Source organism: Arachis stenosperma, chromosome 4, assembly GCF_014773155.1.
Source record: "Arachis stenosperma cultivar V10309 chromosome 4, arast.V10309.gnm1.PFL2, whole genome shotgun sequence".
Taxonomy (NCBI): Eukaryota; Viridiplantae; Streptophyta; class Magnoliopsida; order Fabales; family Fabaceae; genus Arachis; species Arachis stenosperma.
The window spans coordinates 13,990,112-14,009,609 of NC_080380.1; the positions used below are offsets into that span (position 1 = coordinate 13,990,112).

A 19,498-nucleotide genomic window follows, 5' to 3' on the forward strand; every position below is an offset into this window, starting at 1 on the left:
AGGAACCAAAAATCAACATAATCCGCTACTGGCTCTAGCGGTTTCTGTGCATCTATAAACCGCTATGGGCAGTAGCGGTTTATATAATATAGTGAAACAATGTAATTGCGTAACCATTTTTAAAACAATGCATTTGCGTAAATTTGAAGTTGAAATAATTTAAAAACGTAAATTGCCCTAATATTAATATTAAGAATAAGAGCAATAATAAAAGTAAAAATAACATATATCTTAGAGAACGAGAGGAAATTAACTAAAACTGTTAAAATAGGCCAACTCATTCAGTTAGTTTGTTTATCCATTTAAATAGGCAGATTTTATTTTTAAATTTAAGTTTTTTTTTTTAATTTTAGACTAAATAAATTGAGATTGATTAACCTAAAAAAAATAACAAATTAAATAGGTTAGCCTACGAGCTAAACAAATTTCTTTTAAATTTTTTAAATAAATACTTTTAGCTGTTATTTTTTTTGACTCGACTCGAAAATTTGACCCACTATTTAAAAAAATATAGTTTATTTAAGATTTTATTATCTAAAGCGAGAACTTTTTGTCAAAATATATTTTAAAAAATAAAATAAAAAATAAACGGACCAATTCATTTAATTCATAGAACTGATCATAAATAGTTCCAACTAAAATATTATGATCTATCAATGAAGCAGAATTAAACGACCAACTTATTTTTTTTTTATTCAAAACGACCAAACTATTTAATCTATGGATAAACAGACTAACCATGAATTTAATGGGCCAGTCCTAGCCCATTTAGGACTGGCCTATTTGACGTCCCTAGAAGGCTAGAACTAACATTGCTTGCTGCCGTTACTTGTGGGCTGCGTGGGGGGTCAATAGTCGGTACTGCCCTCACAACCTTCTTTCGTCACACTACGACCGCTCATGCACTGTCGGCGAAGAAATACCAAGGGCATTATGGTCAAAGCAGATCACCTTCCAAGCTTCGTCATTGGACGGTCACCACGAGTTCATGACCGACACAGCGACCTCACAAGATGCGTGTCCACCAAGCAGCCAAAACGACGTCGTCACTGTTGGTATTTCCAACAGCACCCTCTTCAGGGGCATTTCGGTAATCTCAAAAAGGCAGAATAGAAACAGCGAAACGCTTCGTATCTTAAATAGTGGGGAATCTACTTCTCTCTTCTTTATAACTCTCAGAACACAACACACTTTTCGTTTTTTCTTTTTTATTTTTCCTTCTCTGCTAATTTTATTTCCCCCGCGACGCACACACCAAAACGACCCTTCTCGGTTCAAAAGCTTCACCGTTTCGGTTTTCATGGCTAGGGTTTCGTATTCTGCTTCATGATAATGTTCCGAGAGAGTAGAAACAACTCGTTCACTCCTTCAATTCCTCAGTTTCAATATAAAACGACGCGTTTCATCACTCAATGCGTTGATTCCTTTTCTTCTTCTTTCATTTCTCTCTTGACTGGTAATAATAATATTCCACTCCGACGCTTCCTTTTCTCTCTCCATTTTTATTTGGCGCTTGAAGCTACGGTTTTTTCAAATGTGCGACGATTTCAAGTGAATAATGCATGTGCTCTTGGTGGTTTTATTTTTTTGTCATTTATTTTCATTTTAGTTCCCACCGGGGGGAGTGTGGTGTGCTGGACTGTGAGATTTGTTGTGCTTGTGCTTGTTATGTGTTGAATTTCTCGCTTCAATAAGTTTGTGTGCGTGGTTGGATTTCTTATATTTTTTTCTCTTGTTGCGGAATTGGTTTCTTAATTGCTGAGTTACGGAGCTGTGTTCTCATTTTGGAGAACACAGTGAGTTCAACATTTTGATATTAAGATATGATTGGAGGCAGCTAGTGTTGATGCTTCTTATTGGTACTGAGCTGGTGACTACTACTTGATTCTTTTAGGGTTCATTTTGAGTGTCAAATTGAAGAGAGTTTTCTTTTTTGTTTCTGATTTATGAATTTGATTTCAATTGTTTAGTCTGTCTTTAGAGATGTTGATGTGGTTAACACTTGGGGGAATAGGTGCCACTATGTGGTGTTTATGTGCTGCCATGCATTAGTGTCTACAGTGGCTGAAATTTAACGATTTGTTTGCTCCATTTATCTGGAGTTAAAAATGTAACTATTTACAATAGTTATCTAGCATTACAGGCATAGGATAAATCTCTCTATTGTTATTTGTACTGTAAATTGACGTAATTGGTAAACTGATACTTGAGTACAATATACGGATGCATGTTTTTCCATTGTTGATTTCACAATGTATGTGGTTTAATTTGACTTCTCTTAGCGTTTTTTTTTCATTTGTAGCTTATTTGTTCAGTTATTGTGTGTTCATGCTTGTTGAATTTTACAACATTAATTGTTGATTGAGAAGTTTCCCATGAGTTCTGCATGCTGTTGTTTATGCTATCTGTTGTTAAGAATTCAATGTTATAAGACCCTGGTTAAGGTGCAACACCAGCTGTCTGTCAATTTTTTTTAGTCATTATGTGAACTTATATTCCATGCAGTTGCCGTAAACAGTCGTGGCAGTTGTGGTATGGAAATGTATGATGCTTCTGGAATTAGAAAGTAGAAACCCAGATGCTTACTTGGTCATTTTTTATAAAATTTTGTGACTTTTGGAATTTGAACTTTGATATATCCAGTTTCCTGAACGATTTGCATATTCACATCGTATGTTCGCTTTGGTAGTGATGGTCAATAATGTGTGTACGGTTTTGGCTTAGATTGAAGGTGCAAATTTAAATTCCCAATTTGTAAGTCCTAATCCTGAACAAACTTAAGTCATGCTGAACAAGGGAGCTCCTGAGTTTGTAGTTGATCAGAATTTGTATTACCCTGCTGCCACCAATTATGGGTATTACTGTACAGGTAAATCTCAAACTATCATGTCACTGCTTATGTTTGGATTTATGTATATGTTCCTCACTTTTTATTTGCTATTTATGATGGTTAGGATTTGAATCACCCGGGGAATGGGAGGATCACCACCTTGGGATTTTTGGTGTAGATGGTTATGGTCCTGACCACCTGGTGAGTACATCCTCTGTCTTCATATGTTCAATTTTGGATTGGTGTATGATTTTGTTGTTCTTATTTCTCTTTCCCCAGGGTGCACAAACTGATCCTTATGTATATTATAACCATGGATATGCACAGTCTCCCTACAATCCATATAATCCGTACATTCCTGGTGCTTTGATAGGAGTTGATAACTCGTTTGGAGGAGGACAACATTATTATACCGTCCCCAGCTATCAAGATCCTGTTTCTTCACCTGCTTATATTCCCCTTGTATTTCAACCAGATACTTTTTCTGATGGTTCTGTGGACTCATTTGGAACCGGTGCTTCTGTCAGTAAACCTGATGGAAGAGGTTTGAAACATAAGTTCAATTCAGCTTCTGGTAACTTTTATAGGAACTCTTCAAAACTTTTATCAAGTCAGTCAAGTTCATTGGCCAGGGTATCGGAAGGGTCGAGAGCTAATGATGGGAGGAAGAAAGATTTGAGGCACACAAATGTTTCTGGGAGTAATTTTCTCAATGTAGCTTCATCAGCTGTCCATCAGGTTTGAAATTTTATTTCTTGATTAGATTTTGATGTTTTTCCTTATTACTTGCTGATGGTTGAGGAACTATTATGTGAAGTTAAAGATTATTCATCGAAATGTTATGATTGTCTGATGGCAAGTATGTGTATATAGTAGGGGAGAGTTGGATGGGCATTAGGTTTTCTCGGTCTTAGAGGTCCTTATGTTGAAAAACGTTCTTGTGATCTGATACTTGGATGTGAACTGAATTTTCTTTTCAGAAAATAGAAACGTAAATAAAATCTTGATAAGTGGCTGATAGATAATCATTTACCTTTGTCTTTGGTAGGTTAGAAATTCAGGTGTGTCAGGACATACTGTGGATACTTTATCCAATGGAAACATTGGACCTTATCATAATCAATTGAAATTAGGTCCTCCTTCAAACAGTGGATTTTCTGATTTTGGATATAATGCTAATGGACAGTCTGCGTTTACTAAAGTTCGGCCAAAGCCACACTTTGGTAAGTTACTAAATGATGGAAATGGAAGCTCTAATGTATTGGGGGAGCAAAACCGAGGTCCTAGAATTAGTGGATCTAAACATCAGCCGTCTGTTAAAGCCTATACAACAAAGGCAGGAGACGGTAACGACCAAGGAAACATTGTAATTCATGCTGATCACTATAACAGGGAGGACATACCTGTTGATTATGAAGATGCAAAGTTTTTTGTTATAAAATCATATAGTGAGGATGATGTGCATAAAAGTATCAAATATAATGTGTGGTCATCAACACCTCATGGAAACAAGAAGCTCCAGACTGCTTATGATGATGCAAAGAAAATAGCTGCGGAAAAATCTGGAGTTTGCCCTATCTTCTTATTTTATTCTGTGAGTATCCATTATCAAGATATTTCTGATGAGTTTATATTCTGGTTCCTATTTTCGTATGTGATATCTGTTATTTTTTTATTTTGATTTTGTTTCTCTAATGCAGGTTAATGCAAGTGGCCAGTTCTGTGGTGTTGCGGAGATGGTAGGTCAAGTTGATTTTAATAAGGATATGGACTTCTGGCAGCAAGATAAATGGAATGGGAACTTTCCTGTAAAGTGGCACATGATAAAAGACGTGCCAAATTCAAATTTTAGACACATCATACTAGAGAACAATGAAAATAAGCCAGTAACTAACAGCAGAGACACACAAGAGGTGTATATTGTTTCTCCTCAGCAGTTACTTTATTAAATTTTGAATTAGCAGGCTTATTTATGGTGTTTGCTACCACCTAGTATTTTTGTACTTCATGAAGTATGACCATAAAAATCAATGAAAAAGTTACAATATGAAGTGCTGTTTTTGCATTGGTCAAACTTGATTAAAATGTTAACCAAAATGTCACTTTCTCATTGGCCTGATCATAATACTTTACCATGACATAAAATATTGTTCTATTTCATGTGAGAATCCACCTTCACTTATTTATTCGATTTTATTTTTCTATTTTTGTTGGTGTGCATAGCTTTACCTCTCACTGAACTATTTAGTTGTGTATTGTGTGTATATAGATTGTTGCAAATTATCTAGTGTCTGGTTATGTAATATCATTTATCAGTTACAAGGTATCATCTGATGGAGTGATTGAGCCAATGAAGTCTGTTTGATCGTTTTGTCTAAACCTTGACATCTGTCATGTATAAATAGTATACACCTGGTTCCCCATTATTGTTGATTTGAAACTAATTTTATAGTTGTGAAAAAAAGGATTACGAATGGGTTCTTTTTGGATTGGGAATCAAGTATTGGTTTACAATAATGAATATAATATTGGACTTCATATTTTTCTAGTTTCATTTGTATCTTAGTTTTGAGGTTTGGTCATTGGTATTATGGCTAAATGATATCATTCTTTCTTCAAAAAAGATGATGACATTGTTCTGACTTTGATAAGTTTTGTTTCTCATCAGTTGTGCTTGTGCCTATCTCTTATAATTATATTGTAAGCTTCTAACATTGACTATTTAACACCTTTGCTCATGTGCAGGTAATTTTCTTGAAGGGTTTGGAAATGCTAAAGATATTCAAAAATTATACTCTGAAAACATCATTGCTTGATGACTTCAACTACTATGAAAACCGCCAGAAGATCATACAGGATGAGAAGGCCAAGTTGTTAATCAAGAGTTTTGAGGGTCCTTTATTTTTTCCAGCATTGGAGGCTCCTCAAAAGTTGAATTTTGACATACCTCCCATCAATGATGAGAAAATTTTCAAGCTTGAGAATGATTCTGGCAGCTTACAAATGAAGACCTCAATATCAATTCCTGATCCTGTTGTCAGTAAATCAGAGGTTACTACTAATTCGGCAGATGAGAAGGTTGAGAAAACTATGGGTGACAAACAAGATATCTCTTCTATCCTAAAGATTGGTTCAGTCACCATCACGCCAAAGCCGGTTGAAACTAAACATGGCATTGGCGTTGGAAATAAAGAACCTATGAATGTTGTTACAGTAGGCTCAATGCAGGTTGAAGTTAATAGAATTTCCAAGTCATCTGGTTCCTTAAAGGTTGGCAGTATTTCGCTAGATACAAGAGCATTACCGCTTGGAAAAGTTGATGGTGCTGTTAAGAGTGGCTCTAAACGTTAGAATTTTGCATTGCATTGTATTTCACTTTTCAGTGCTGAATAGGCTACTAAGTAGTGTCAAATGTTGCAAATTTCATCATCCAATTGAGAAATCAGCCAAAGCATAATTCCCTATATCTATGATTTCTCTCATGTTTGTGTAAACGAGAGCTCTTCCTGCCATGTTTTCAGTGTTATTCATTTTGATTTGACTCGAGCTGAGAAAGTGTATCCCATGACATGAATGGGCAAAAGTGATTGATTAAGAACCAGCTGTGTTTATAAGGCTCTACTGCGTTTTTTCCCCCCTCAATCTTAATGGTGTTACTTGTCTCCATTGAAAACAAAAAATGTTTGTACCGAAGTCTAAAAGAGTACACCTTTGTTTTTTTTTTTTTTTTTCCTTTTCTTGTCATCCGAAGATACACCGAGCAGATGGGAAGGATTAGAATTTAGAAACAACCACCACCGGATTGATGCCTCCTGTTTTGTAGATTTTGGACAATAATGAATACGAAAGTTACTCTTTTAATCTAAAATATTTGATTTTTTTGATTTCATTACTGACATTTGAAAGTATTTTATTTTGTATTGAATTAGCTTGGGAACTAATTAGGAGTGTAATCAACTAGTTAAAAAATAGCTCTGTTATAAAAAAAAATCCCTTATTATCCTAACATTTTGAATTTCAAAATTAAAAATTAAAAGAAAGTTGATTGAATTAGTTTATATTGTAGTTGGCTCTTTATATTTTTCCTTTAGGTAATGCTAACAAATAGTGGTCGAAGTAATAGTTATAGTGATTTAAGAGTAAAATTAATAAAAGAGTAAAAAAAAATACAGAAAAAATCATTTCTTAATGTGAGTTTTTTTATTAGACAATAAAATAATATGCTTGCAAAAAATATCATTTTAAATATTAAAAATGATATTAGAATTTAGCTCAAAGTTCAAACGTTGGTAATTTAAATAATATTTTAATATATAAATAACAATGGTATTAAAATAAAAAAATTATTTTACATTAATTGTATCAAAATGAGAGGGAGCGACATCATATTTTTTACGTGAGGAGTATGCACTTCTTCAATTTGCTCTACTACGAGGATTCTTTTCAAAACAGGATTTTTATGCTGTTTAGGTTAATGTTTGACTTTTGTCAATTTCTTTTTTTATTCCTCTCTTTGTTCCTTTCTTTATTTTTTTTTTAATTCGCCATGAGAGTTTTTTTATGGAATTGCTGCGGTTTGGGAGACCTCTGTCAGTCCATAACTTTAAAAAGATGTGTCAATCTCACTTCTCCGAGATTGTCTCTATGTGAAACAAAAACCCAATCTCGTCTGGTGGAAAATAAGTTGAGATCTTGTCATTTTACGAATTGGAGGATTGTTAGTCTGACGGGTACAACGGGTGGATTGGCTTTAGCCGGGAAGGAGGGCACAATGGTTGAGATTCTTGCTGAAAAAGAGTTTTTAATAGCTGCCAAGGTAACTGATACTGTTTTGAACTGTTCTTGGGAGTTGATTGGGGTACATTTAAATAGTCTGGATGGGATTCGGTCTACCCAATACACAGAACTTTTCTCTTTTGTACAACGTTTCTTTGGAAAGATTGTAATTATGGGTGATTTTAATGCTATAGTGAGCTTCAATGAGAAGGAAGGAGGGGTTTTAAAATCAGCTTCATCTATTTCTAAATTTGTAAATTTTATTGATGGTGGTGGACTGAAGAACTTGGGTATAATTGGGAGAAGGTTCACCTGGACTAATAGGTGACGAGGGCAGGACCAGATCAGAGAGCGGCTTGACCGTGTACTTGCAAACAATGAGTGGATGGATCGTTTTCCATCAGCCTCTCTATCTCAACTCGCAGAAAATGGTTCAAATCATGCGCTTATCTTCTTTGATACAAATCCGGTCATGGAAAAATCTGAACGGAGGTTTAAGTTTCAGGAGAGGCGGTGTGGTTTAGAAGAAATTTAGGTAATTATCACTGAAGCTTGGAAGGAATGGGTGGATGGCTCAGCAATGTTTGTTTTGACTCAAAAATTGAAGCATTGTAGGCACCATATTGTTTAATGGCAGCAACAGAACAAATCTAATTCGAAGAAGGACATTGGTGAACTCACATCTCAACTTGAAATTCTCATAAAGGAGGATATTACATGGGGAGAACAAGTTGAAGTCTTGGAAAATAAACTTGAGGATGCTTACTTTAGGGAGGAAACCTATTGGAGGGAGAAATCTCGTGTAAAGTGGCTTAAAGAAGGGAATAGAAATACAAGTTTTTTTCACCAGTCATTCCAATTTAGAATTCGAAGAAATAAAATTTGGAAACTGGAAAAGAATGATGGTATGTATGCAACCACCTGTGAGGAAATTGCACAAGTAGCTGAAACATACTTCAAGGATATCTTCACATCGATTAACCAAGCTAATCCGGCACATGCATTTGAAGATTTTGAAACCAAAATTTCAGCAACCATGAACCGAAAATTAACTAGACCGGTCAGTTTTGATGAAGTAAAGCGGGCGATCTTTAGTGTTCACCCCTAGAGCGTCCCTGGTGATGATGGATTTACTGCTAAATTCTTTCAATTCTACTGAAGTTTAATAGAGGATGATGTTTTAAAGGTTGTCTGCAGTTTCTTTGTCAGTTTTAAGATTTCTGATGCAAAGGATATGACACAAGTTAGACCCATCAGCTTTTCTTCAGTTGTGTATAAGATTATTTTTAAAGTACTAGTCCATCGGCTATAGAAATTTATGACTTCACTGATCAGCTCTAATCAGAGCGCCTTCATTAAGGGTAGATTGATTTCAGGCAATGTCCTAATCGCTCATGAATGTATGCACTATCTAAAGACAAAGAATAGGGGCTTATCGAGTGAAATGACTGTTAAATTGGATATGAGCAAAGCCTATGAACGTGTTGAGTGGTATTTTCTTTGGTTCATTTTGGAAAAAATGGGATTTAAATCTAGGTGGATTTGTTGGATACAGGAGGTGGTGACTACAATTTCTTACTCTGTCGTTGTTGAAGGTCAACCTTTTGGTTTTTTTTTTTAACCAAATAAAGGTATCCGTCAAGGAGACCCTCTATCTCCCTACCTTTTTTTTTTTCTGTGCAGAAGGGTTATCTTTTTTGCTAAACAAGGCAGAACAAAATGGTCTCATTGAAGGTATTCAGATCATTCAAAGATGTCCTACTGTTAATCATTTATTGTTTGTGGATGACTCAATTTTTTTTGCAAAGTGTCAGAAAATAGTTGTGAAAATATTCTCAGTATTCTTCAGTCATACCAGGAATTCAGTGGCCAAAAAGTTAATTTGTATAAATCAGTTCTATTCTTTAGTAATTATACTCCTTTTGCTGCTCGATTACTACTTGCTCGGAAATTGAAAATTGTTTATATTGGTGCACAGAATAAATATTTGGATCTTCCATCTACAGTCCAAAAATAAAAAAATGCCACCTTCGGAGAAATCAAGGACAATGTGAGAAATCGAGTTCAAAGGTGGAAAAGAAAACTTCTCTCCTCTACACGCAGGCATGTTCTAATCAAAGCTGTTGGGGAGGCTATCCCAATTTATTCATTATCATGTTTCCGCCTTCTTGATACTTTAATTAGGGAGATTCACAACATACTCTCCCAATTTTGGTGGGGTAAAAAAGGTATAGAGCAAAAAATAGCATGGGTTAGTTGGGATACTATGACAATACCGAAACTGGAAGGAGGACTAGGTTTTAAGGACCTAAGGGCTCATAATTTGATGCTACTAGCAAAACAATATTGGAAAGTTGTCTCTCAGCCACAATCACTCTTATCTAGACTCCTCAAAAGTAAATATTTTCGATACAATTCTATAATGAATGCAGAAATCAGAACAGTACCTTCGTGGGGTGGCGTAGCATATTGGAAGGGCGTAAGATTGTTGAAAAGGGTCTGGTTTGTGAGTTGGTGATGGGTCCAGTATCCGAATCTTTAGCGATTCTTGCCTTGCTCCTCCACATCCTTATGTTCTTCCTTCATCTGAAGCTTTTAATCTGCAAAATTAATAACTATTGATGGTCAAAGACTTAATACTTTCTAATGGTGAATGGAATCAAACTTTAATTAGAAGTATTTTTCTGAGGGCACTAGTCAACGTGTGCTAGCAACAAAAATTGGGGATGGAGAAGATAAAATTTATTGGCCCTTAATAAAAGTGGTTTGTATGAAGTGAGTACTGGGTACCGTGTGACTTATGGGTTTTTGCATTCTCCCATTGAATTTTGCCCAGAGATTATGAGACAACAAAATTTGTGGCGAGAATTGTGGAAGATGAAAATCCCAGCGAAGATTAAGATTTTTCTCTGAAGGGGCTTCCATGAAAACCTTCCAGTGCTGCAAAAGCTTCATGATCGCATCCCATTTATTCAACCCACCTGCTGAAGATGCCTACAATTTCCAGAAACAATCAATCATTGCATCTTCCATTGTGAGAAATCAAAGGAATTTTGGTCAAAAATAGGCTTACCAGCTCCTAGAAGGGACATCGAAGACTCTGATTTCTATGTTGAGTGGAACTTGAGAATGGGAGTCTTACGTACCCAACCCAATAGCTCCTCTCAAAAGATGATGATGGTGTTTTTGAGCTGGTCCTTATGTATCAATTAGTGTGGAAGAGATAATGGCGTCGACTTTGAAGCTACAGAAGAAGTTTCAACAAATTCCTAATTCCTAATTGATGAGTACTTCACTTTCTTTTATTTCTCTTACTAGCGTATGTTCCCGTACTCATACAATTATATAAAAAATTTATTAAAAAATTAAATAAAATATATGTAGTAATTATTATTATAAACATTTACAAAGTTATAATTAAAATCAAACTCTTAAAATTTTTAATATTAAAATATTAAAATAATTAGTATTTGTCTTAATCAATTTGAATTTGTTGAGTGATTATCTCACTCGTCCGTTTAAACAACTATTAGGAGTTAGAATCTTGTCTTGTGTGTGTAGCAATCTATTGGCTAGCGGTAAACCCTTAATAAATGGAGCATCAATACGTGGTTAGACTTAGCAGGAGTACCCAAACACATAACTACCCGACCTGTCCATACCTGGTTGGGGAGGGTAATAACTTGACTCGAGTTGGAGCTGATTTTGCTCAGAAAAGGGTATGGTCGAGTTTAGGGTGTACCCGCCCCGGATATATACATATACACACTTTTTTGGAATTAGAATTTGCCTCACTTCACAAATTTAGTGATTCACAGCTTCAGTCCATACTCTATAGCCATGCAAGAGAAACTCAGTCATCCTCATCCAGAGTCTTCTTCTTCTCGGCTTCTTCACAAAAATCCTCATAGCTCCCGTCATCATCGTTGCTGAGCCCATCGATGCCTAACCTTTCATAGCTCCCATCTTCCTTCACAGTTCATGTCGCTATCGCTGCTATCCCTTTATCATCACTGCTGAGCCCGTCACCACCTTTCTCCTGCCGAGTCCCTTCTCTCTCTCTCTCTCTCTCTCTCTCTCTCTCTCTATCTCTCTCTCTCTCTCTCTCTCTCTCCCCTCCACCCACAAACTCATCACTTAGTCGCCGTCGCTATGAGCTTGGGCGTCTCCCTTGTAGTTTCATCTGAGTCTGTCACCGAATAAAATAGAATTTTTATTCAAGTTGGACCAGTTGGAAATAGAAAATAGGCATGCATGAGATCATTTTTGCATGTAATTTCTGAATTTTCTCATCCAAATTAAATCTATCGTGGTTTCGTTGTGACACTAATGTGATAAAAATTGCGATAATTTCATAACTTATATATGAGACAGACCAGATTATTAAAGTAATCAGGGAAATAACATTCAAATGTGCGCATAAAATTTATAAGATGTGATTATCTCAAGAAAATATATATGTATAGCCCAAATGGAAGATTATTAGAAAATTATTTCTTAATATATTTATGGGTAATACATATTAATTATAATCACAAATTAAGTAATTTCACATTAAATGACTTATATAACGGTGATCTTATTTATTGTCATAAATATTAAATTAAATAAGTCATTTTACTTTTGATTTGGATAAATTAGATTAAAATCATAGATACCAATTTATTTGAGTTTTAGGGTTTAATGAGTGCCATACTCAAATATAAATAATGACTTCAGGATTTTGATCTCCAACACATCAAACTCGTCTCCGTAGCTTTTTTTCCACAGTGGAGTTGTGATTCAGCCCTATCAGGGATACAGAAGGTTTTGGTTGACGAAGATAAAAGAACCACAAAAGCCAAGCTCTCTTATCTCAATCATGCTCTCAAATGAAGGGACGCTTCCACGCTCTTAGTTATATTTCTTAATGATTTAACATGGATGATCTTGAGGTTGAGAAATCATAAAATTTTTAGATAAAATATAATTTTTATTCAATCGAATGATAATAAAGAAATTTATTGAATTAAATTATATTAATGTGATCATTGGATGATAAAGAATGCTAGAAAAATAAATAAATATTATTTTAAGAGTATAAAAATATTAAATTGTCATTTTAATTTTTTTTAATCAACGACAATAAATATCTTGAATTAATTAAATTTTAACAAAAAAATTATTTACCTAAAATTATTTCATTTCTTTAAAAATCTTTTGAGCATACAATGGTTCAATGAGAGATTGACTATTGAGAATTGAATATAATATTTTTAAATTCGTATTTTCAATAAAAAGATGTACTTAGTTCTATCCATCCTGAATAATTCTATATTCACTATTATTTATCTATCTAAATAATTCTAATATTGATAGAATATTATTTTTAGATGTAAAAAATTTAAAAAATATTTATTCTATTTCAAAAATCAATATTCATATTTAACTTAGGATTTCAACAAATATGGTAAAAAATATTATATTTTTTAGTTAAAAAAGTAAAATATCTATAAAATATTTTTGTGTTTTAGCTTTAAATTTTTCAAAAAAAATTGGCAAGTTAATGGAATCAAATCATATTTCTATAACATATATAACAATGTATATTACACATAATAAAAAATGTTAGGTATAATAAGAATAAATACATAAATTAAAGTAAAATTTAGAAAAATAAGAACCAATAAAATATTGAAGGAAAGAAATATAAATAGAAGAAAAATAAAATTATTAGACGGAAGAGAAATAATTTAATAAATTTTATGTGTATATAAAAGAGGAATAAAAAGAAGATATACAGTACCTTATTTAATTTAGCAAGATTTATGAGAATAAACACATAGAATAAGAGAATAAAAAATAATAATAAAAAAATTAAATATCTGAATTAATATAAAAAATAAAAAATAATAAAATAATGATAATCCATTATAATCTTAATTTTTTAATATAATTAATTAATAATAATATAATTAGTCTACTATAATCTTAATCTAATCTTTTAATAAAATTAATTATAATTAAATAATTAAATTAATTGAATATAAATATATCTAATCTAATCATATAAAGAAATAGTAAATTTTTTACAATTAGACATATTATATATATATAGGGGATAAAACGTCACTTTAAAATGAGATTATTATTATTAATGACATATAATATTAAAATTATATTAATACATTAATTGAAATATATATTAGAATAAAAAGTTACAAGAATTAAAATAACTGAAATTTAGTATCTTTAATTAGTTAAATTAGCATAAAATAAGAAAGAGATGATTAATCAGATTAAATAAATTAAAAAATATTACTAAAAAGAAAATATCACAATAATTATATTACTAATGAAAAAAATCAATTCAATCAATTCAATTTTTTATTTAAAATAAACAATTAAAGCATCAATGAATAAAAATAAATGGGATATAATAAAAAATAATTTTAGTTGTATAAATAATTAAACTAAATTATTATACACAATTTTTACTTTTTAACTTATTATAATCTACTTAATATACTAAAATTGGGTTTTCCCCCAATTACTAAAGATGACGTGTCGATCTCTCATGCCTCCGTTTTCCCTCCAAAACGAATAAAATTTTTTTCTATTCTAAATTATTTTATTATAATTATATTATATAATTAATACTAAATGAATAATATATAATTATACTAATTTAACAACATATCTTCATTATAATTATATCAAATCAATATTTAATGCACTGTTAAACTACTTATCAATTATCAATTAAAAATATTTTTAATAATTTTAATGATAATAATAAAAAATCTTTGTTACCCGATTCACGTATATCAAATAATTTTTTTAAATTATTTTATAAAAAATATGTTTAATATAATTATATTGTAATTAATATTTAATGAATAATATATAATTATACTAATTTAGAAACATATTTTTATTATAATTGTATCAAATCAAAATTTAATGCATTATTAAAAAATTACCTTAATAATAGGTAATTTACATATTTATTTTTGTTTTACTAAAGTCTATATATAGTGTTTTCCTGTGATACATGAATCTAAATTTGAAAGTCAATTCATAATTTTATATTTAATGTTTTTTTTTACTACTTCATAGAATAAGAATGTATTCTTTGTTTTTTATTGAAGTTGATCCTTTTAAGGTCCAATTTATAATTTTTTATAATATTTTTCATATACTCATTCTATTATATTATTCTTTTGATAATTTTTTATTTGTTGTTACTTTAAGTTATTCTTATCGTCTAATGTTCCAGTTCGATTGTCTTTTACCACAATCATTTACAATGCATCACATCCATGAAATACCTCATCGAGTTGTCTTCACTGATTCGGGTTCCAACTACATGGATATAAGCGTTCAAAGAAGAGGCAATAGTCTCTACTTTACCGAATGATGGTTGGATCTACTCACCTATTATGACCAACACAATGGAATGTGGTTAAAGTTAGATTTCTTAGGAGGAGCTCGATTTTTTATTGAGAAATTGCATCCACGGAACTTTATAGGGCAAGTTCAAGTTCCATCCCCTCCATGCTTTTTACGTCTGCCCAAAAATCTTTGAAGTGGAGCACATAATGAAATTGAATTCCCTCAGTTTCAGTTCAGTTTTGCTAAATTCGTGACAAATTCAGATATGCAATTTCAACTATTGGTAATATATTTAAATTTTCTTAGTTTAAGCTGTTCATTATTAGAATAATTTTTTAATATATTTTAATTTTTTTCAGAAATTACTAGCTTTCTTTTGCATGCATGCAATGCCATTGAGGGGAATAAGAATTAGTTTGGTTTCTCGGTGTGACAATTCTATACCTTGCTGTATTGCATGGATAGCGGATGATGAAGCTTATCTAATAAGAGGATGGTCTAATTTTGCACGAATTCTAAATATTGAAACTTACGATGTTATTTCAGTTGGTTGCCGTTACAATAATGATTCTATACTATACGTGACTAAAGACTAGAATAGGTTCAATATTGTTTAGGTAATTTGGTTTTACTATTATTATTTGATTAAATTATAATTATAGAATTTTAAATTATTGCCTCAATTTATATATTACGATTATTTTTTGTGGATTTGCTATTTTTAAATAATTTAATAAAATAAAGTAGTGTCAGATATTATTAAGTTTATTTTTATCCTTTATTTCTTTATTTGTATTTTCATTATATTTGACAAAAAATGAACCTACACATATATTAAATCGTTGACCTAAAGATAATTTATTTACCAATAAAAACATTTTATTTATAATTGGAATAAAATTTATTTGCCAATAATCGGTGGATAAAATTAAAATTACACCCGTGTCATATAATTATAATTGATTAATTGGTATAAAATGAAATTATACTCGTGCCATGAGTAATAATCTAAATAATTATATCTTAACAAAATATAATTTGAAATAATTTATAAATAATTATCTTAACAAAAATAATTATTTAATAATTGATTTAAAAATCAACGCAAAAAATAATTATTAATAATAGTATTATTAACTAGGTAAATAATATAATTTCAAATTATTACTTGAAATATAAATAATATATATTGAGTAAATCAATGATTTTACACCTTAATAATTTGACAATTATTACTCAATTAACCAGTTAATTGAATTAGTAATAACAATTTTCAATTTCAAATTTTGTATATTAAGTAGTTATTAAAAATTGGGTAATAACGATTTCACTACAAGAAAATGGAACATTTGTAACAAAAAATTTGTATCAGATTTAAAATTGTTACAAATTATAGTTTTTTCGTAACAATAATTATTTATTGTTACAAATTAAGAATATTTTGTAACAACAAAAAAATTTGTTACAAAATATTTCAATATTTTGTAACAACGTGATTTCTTTTGTTACAAATTATGTTGGCTTTCGTATCGAATTGTTGTTTTGTTGCAAAATGTTATAATGTTTTGTAACAAAAGATTATATTGTTGTAAAAATTCAAAATATTTTGTAACAAAATATCTATTTATTTCAAAAGCTCTAAATATTTTGTAACAAAAAATTAATTTATCACAAAAAACAATATTTTTGTAACAAGTTATTTATTTGTCACAAAATTCAAAGATTTTTTTATAATTAATAAAAAATTTTGTTTTAACATATTAAATGTAAGACTTCAAATTTTTGAAAATTTACTTAATGAGTTATTTATGATTTATTATATTTATTTAAGATTTTATATTCAAAAATTTATTTTCTAAAAATATTTAAGTCAAATTAATGATACTTTGAGTTTAAAATTATTTTAAAATTAAATCATTTATGATTTATTGTATTATTCAAAATAAATTTTTAGAGATTTATATATTAAACGGAGTATTTTTTTATTTATAATTTAAAGTTTTAATATTTAAAAAAATATAAAAATTTATAGTATTTCAAGAATAATTAATTTGGTTATTTCATATAATTTGAAATTAAAATTCAGTAATAAAAACATTATATAATTTAATTTGAGAAATTTGTATTATGATTAAATTACGATTTATTTTATTAAATTGAGCTTTTAGAGATTAATTTATTAAGAGTGATTAAATTTATTTTTATAAATACTTTAAGTTTATGCCAATTAATATTTATGTACAATTTTTATTATAATTCGTTATTTTATAAATTAAAATTAAAATTCCGGTAATAGAAAAAATAATAAAAAATTTTATCATTTAATTTAAATAATCAATATCTTAAACATAAACTATATTTTATAAAAAATGATTAATATGTTCATTTAATAATTTAAATTAAAATAATTAATTAAACTTAATAATATATAATAAATAATATTCTTAAATATTTTTTAAAAAATATATTTAATTTTAAAATTATTTTATTCTCCAATTTTATCAAAATATTTATTCATATTTATCTTTATTCTTTTATAAAATTCCTAATTTTTTACTCTAAATTTTTAAATTAAATCAAAAACCTAATTCCCAAATTGTAACCTAACCTAAACACCCCCCCTCACCTTCGCATGACACAGCCCCCACCCACCCCCTTTCCTTTCCAAAAACGCAACATACACACAGTGGGAATCAGAGAAGAGAGATCGGGAAGGGAAAGAGGGAGCCACGCTTTGCGCCGTCCAGCCCAAACCGTCGCCACTGAACCGCCGATCTGCCTTGGAGCGTGCGAGGGAGCAAAGGCCAAGGAGAGGAAGAGCACCATCGCGGGCTGGCCGTCGGGGGAGCTTCTGCGAGCTCGCGTCATCTGCGCCGTCGCCCCCTGACCGTGTCGCTGTTGTGCCCTGGTGCCGTCGAGGGAAGTTGCCACCACGGTTTGAATCGCGAACTGAGGAGGAAGTCGTCGATTCTGTCACCGGCACCATGTCTCGTCACCGTTGCTGCTGCCATCATCCCCTAGCTCGGTTGTCATCGCTACTGGAAACTCTGATTGCTGTTGTTGCCCGTTAGAGAGAGGAATTGTTCTGTGAAGAGAGGGCTACTGGGGTTGCTGCTGCTGGTTCTAATTCTGTTACATTGATTCTGGTCTGTTCTTTTCCTTGGTTCTGAACCATTTGCAAGTTCTGTTCTTTTCCTTGGTTCTGTTCTTTTTATTTAGGTTTTCATCTTCAATTTCTCCGATTCTGAGATTTTCGAATACTTTGTGATTTTGCGTCTTTCTTTTGTGTGCTATGTGTGTGCAGCGACTATTATTTGGGTCTCAAATTGCATGACGAATTGGAATTCATTGAGCGTACAGCTGCCAATAAGCAACAACTCCAAAAACTATCTGATATGGTGAGCTTCAGCTTCTACTCTCCAATTTTCCATTTGCACTCGAGATGCTTGCATAAATGTGTGTGCTCCATGAGCATGAACAAAATCGAATTCTTTTAAGGTTCAGATAAATTCTCAATCATTATTGTGTATTGAATTAGTTTCTGGGGAACTCTGTGATCCATGAAGATAGATTTAAGATCTGGTTACAAGGTAATACTTTAGCTCAATTTCAATTTCAATTATGTGCAGTACTATACTTTGCAACTACTGACTGCCCTTCTCACTAATTCTTCACAGAGGTATTAGTATTATAAATTCTATTTGCATTAGTTCCTCAAATTGTTAAATCATCTTTCTCATTAAAGACACTTGCTGGATTCCTCTTCAGGTTGCAGGAAGCTATATTGAACATCCCTCGTGGAATAACACGGCTAATGGATATGCTCATGGATCGCGAGGTACAAGACTTGAAAGCTCCGCAGTCTTCTCAATAACTTTTTCAAACTTAATTGATGTATTTTCTCATATGGCTACACAATATATACTTGTTTAACCTTTCATATTTATGTTGGCTGGTTAAAATTTCAATAAATATGTTGGTGATAATTTGGTACTCTGTAAAAATATTTACCTTTGAAAATTGGAATATTCTAATATAGGTTGCCTATTGATCCTCATTTGAAAGAAAGCTTGAAATATAATAATGAAAGTTTACCTCCAGCTCCAGGTAATAAGGAACGAAGCCTTATTGCTTCTTACTCACTTGATGCGTGAAGCTGGGGTAAACTTTTTGTTCTACTAGTATTTTTGTATTTATTGTGTTGGATGATAGAGTGTTTGTCTTATTTAAATTTATTTAATGATTATAGGACATTCAAAAGATTATCATCTTTGAAGGTGCATTTGAGAAGATTTTGAGTATCATAAGGGGTGAAGGAAATTCAGATGGTGGAGTTGTTGTACAGGTGATATATTAATACTATCAGAAAGTTAAGTAAATTTGTTTTATGTGATTCATGATGAAGCATACTAACCCATGGTTATGGTCTCTACTTGGAACTTCCAAATTTAGATTTCCTCAAGTCTTTGTGCATACAAATATTTTTCTTTTGGGATAGATAATAGGAGTTTAGTTAAA

The 19,498-nt window shown here is 31.3% G+C and overlaps 1 protein-coding gene across 2 annotated transcripts; it reads left to right on the forward strand.

The window, feature by feature from the left end:
* Positions 1 to 1,182: 1,182 nt before the first annotated feature.
* LOC130974082 (YTH domain-containing protein ECT1-like) lies at positions 1,183 to 6,448 on the forward strand. 2 transcript variants are annotated; one of them, XM_057898833.1, is made up of 7 exons: positions 1,183 to 1,456; positions 2,725 to 2,869; positions 2,955 to 3,031; positions 3,110 to 3,568; positions 3,879 to 4,424; positions 4,531 to 4,743; positions 5,576 to 6,448. In XM_057898833.1, exons 2-7 carry the CDS (start codon positions 2,785 to 2,787, stop codon positions 6,179 to 6,181), a joined length of 1,986 nt encoding a protein of 661 aa, XP_057754816.1. In that variant the 5' UTR covers positions 1,183 to 1,456; positions 2,725 to 2,784; the 3' UTR covers positions 6,182 to 6,448. The 2 variants fall into 2 exon arrangements, with proteins under 2 accessions (XP_057754816.1, XP_057754817.1); XM_057898834.1 differs by having other exon boundaries at positions 4,017 to 4,424.
* Positions 6,449 to 19,498: the final 13,050 nt, after the last annotated feature.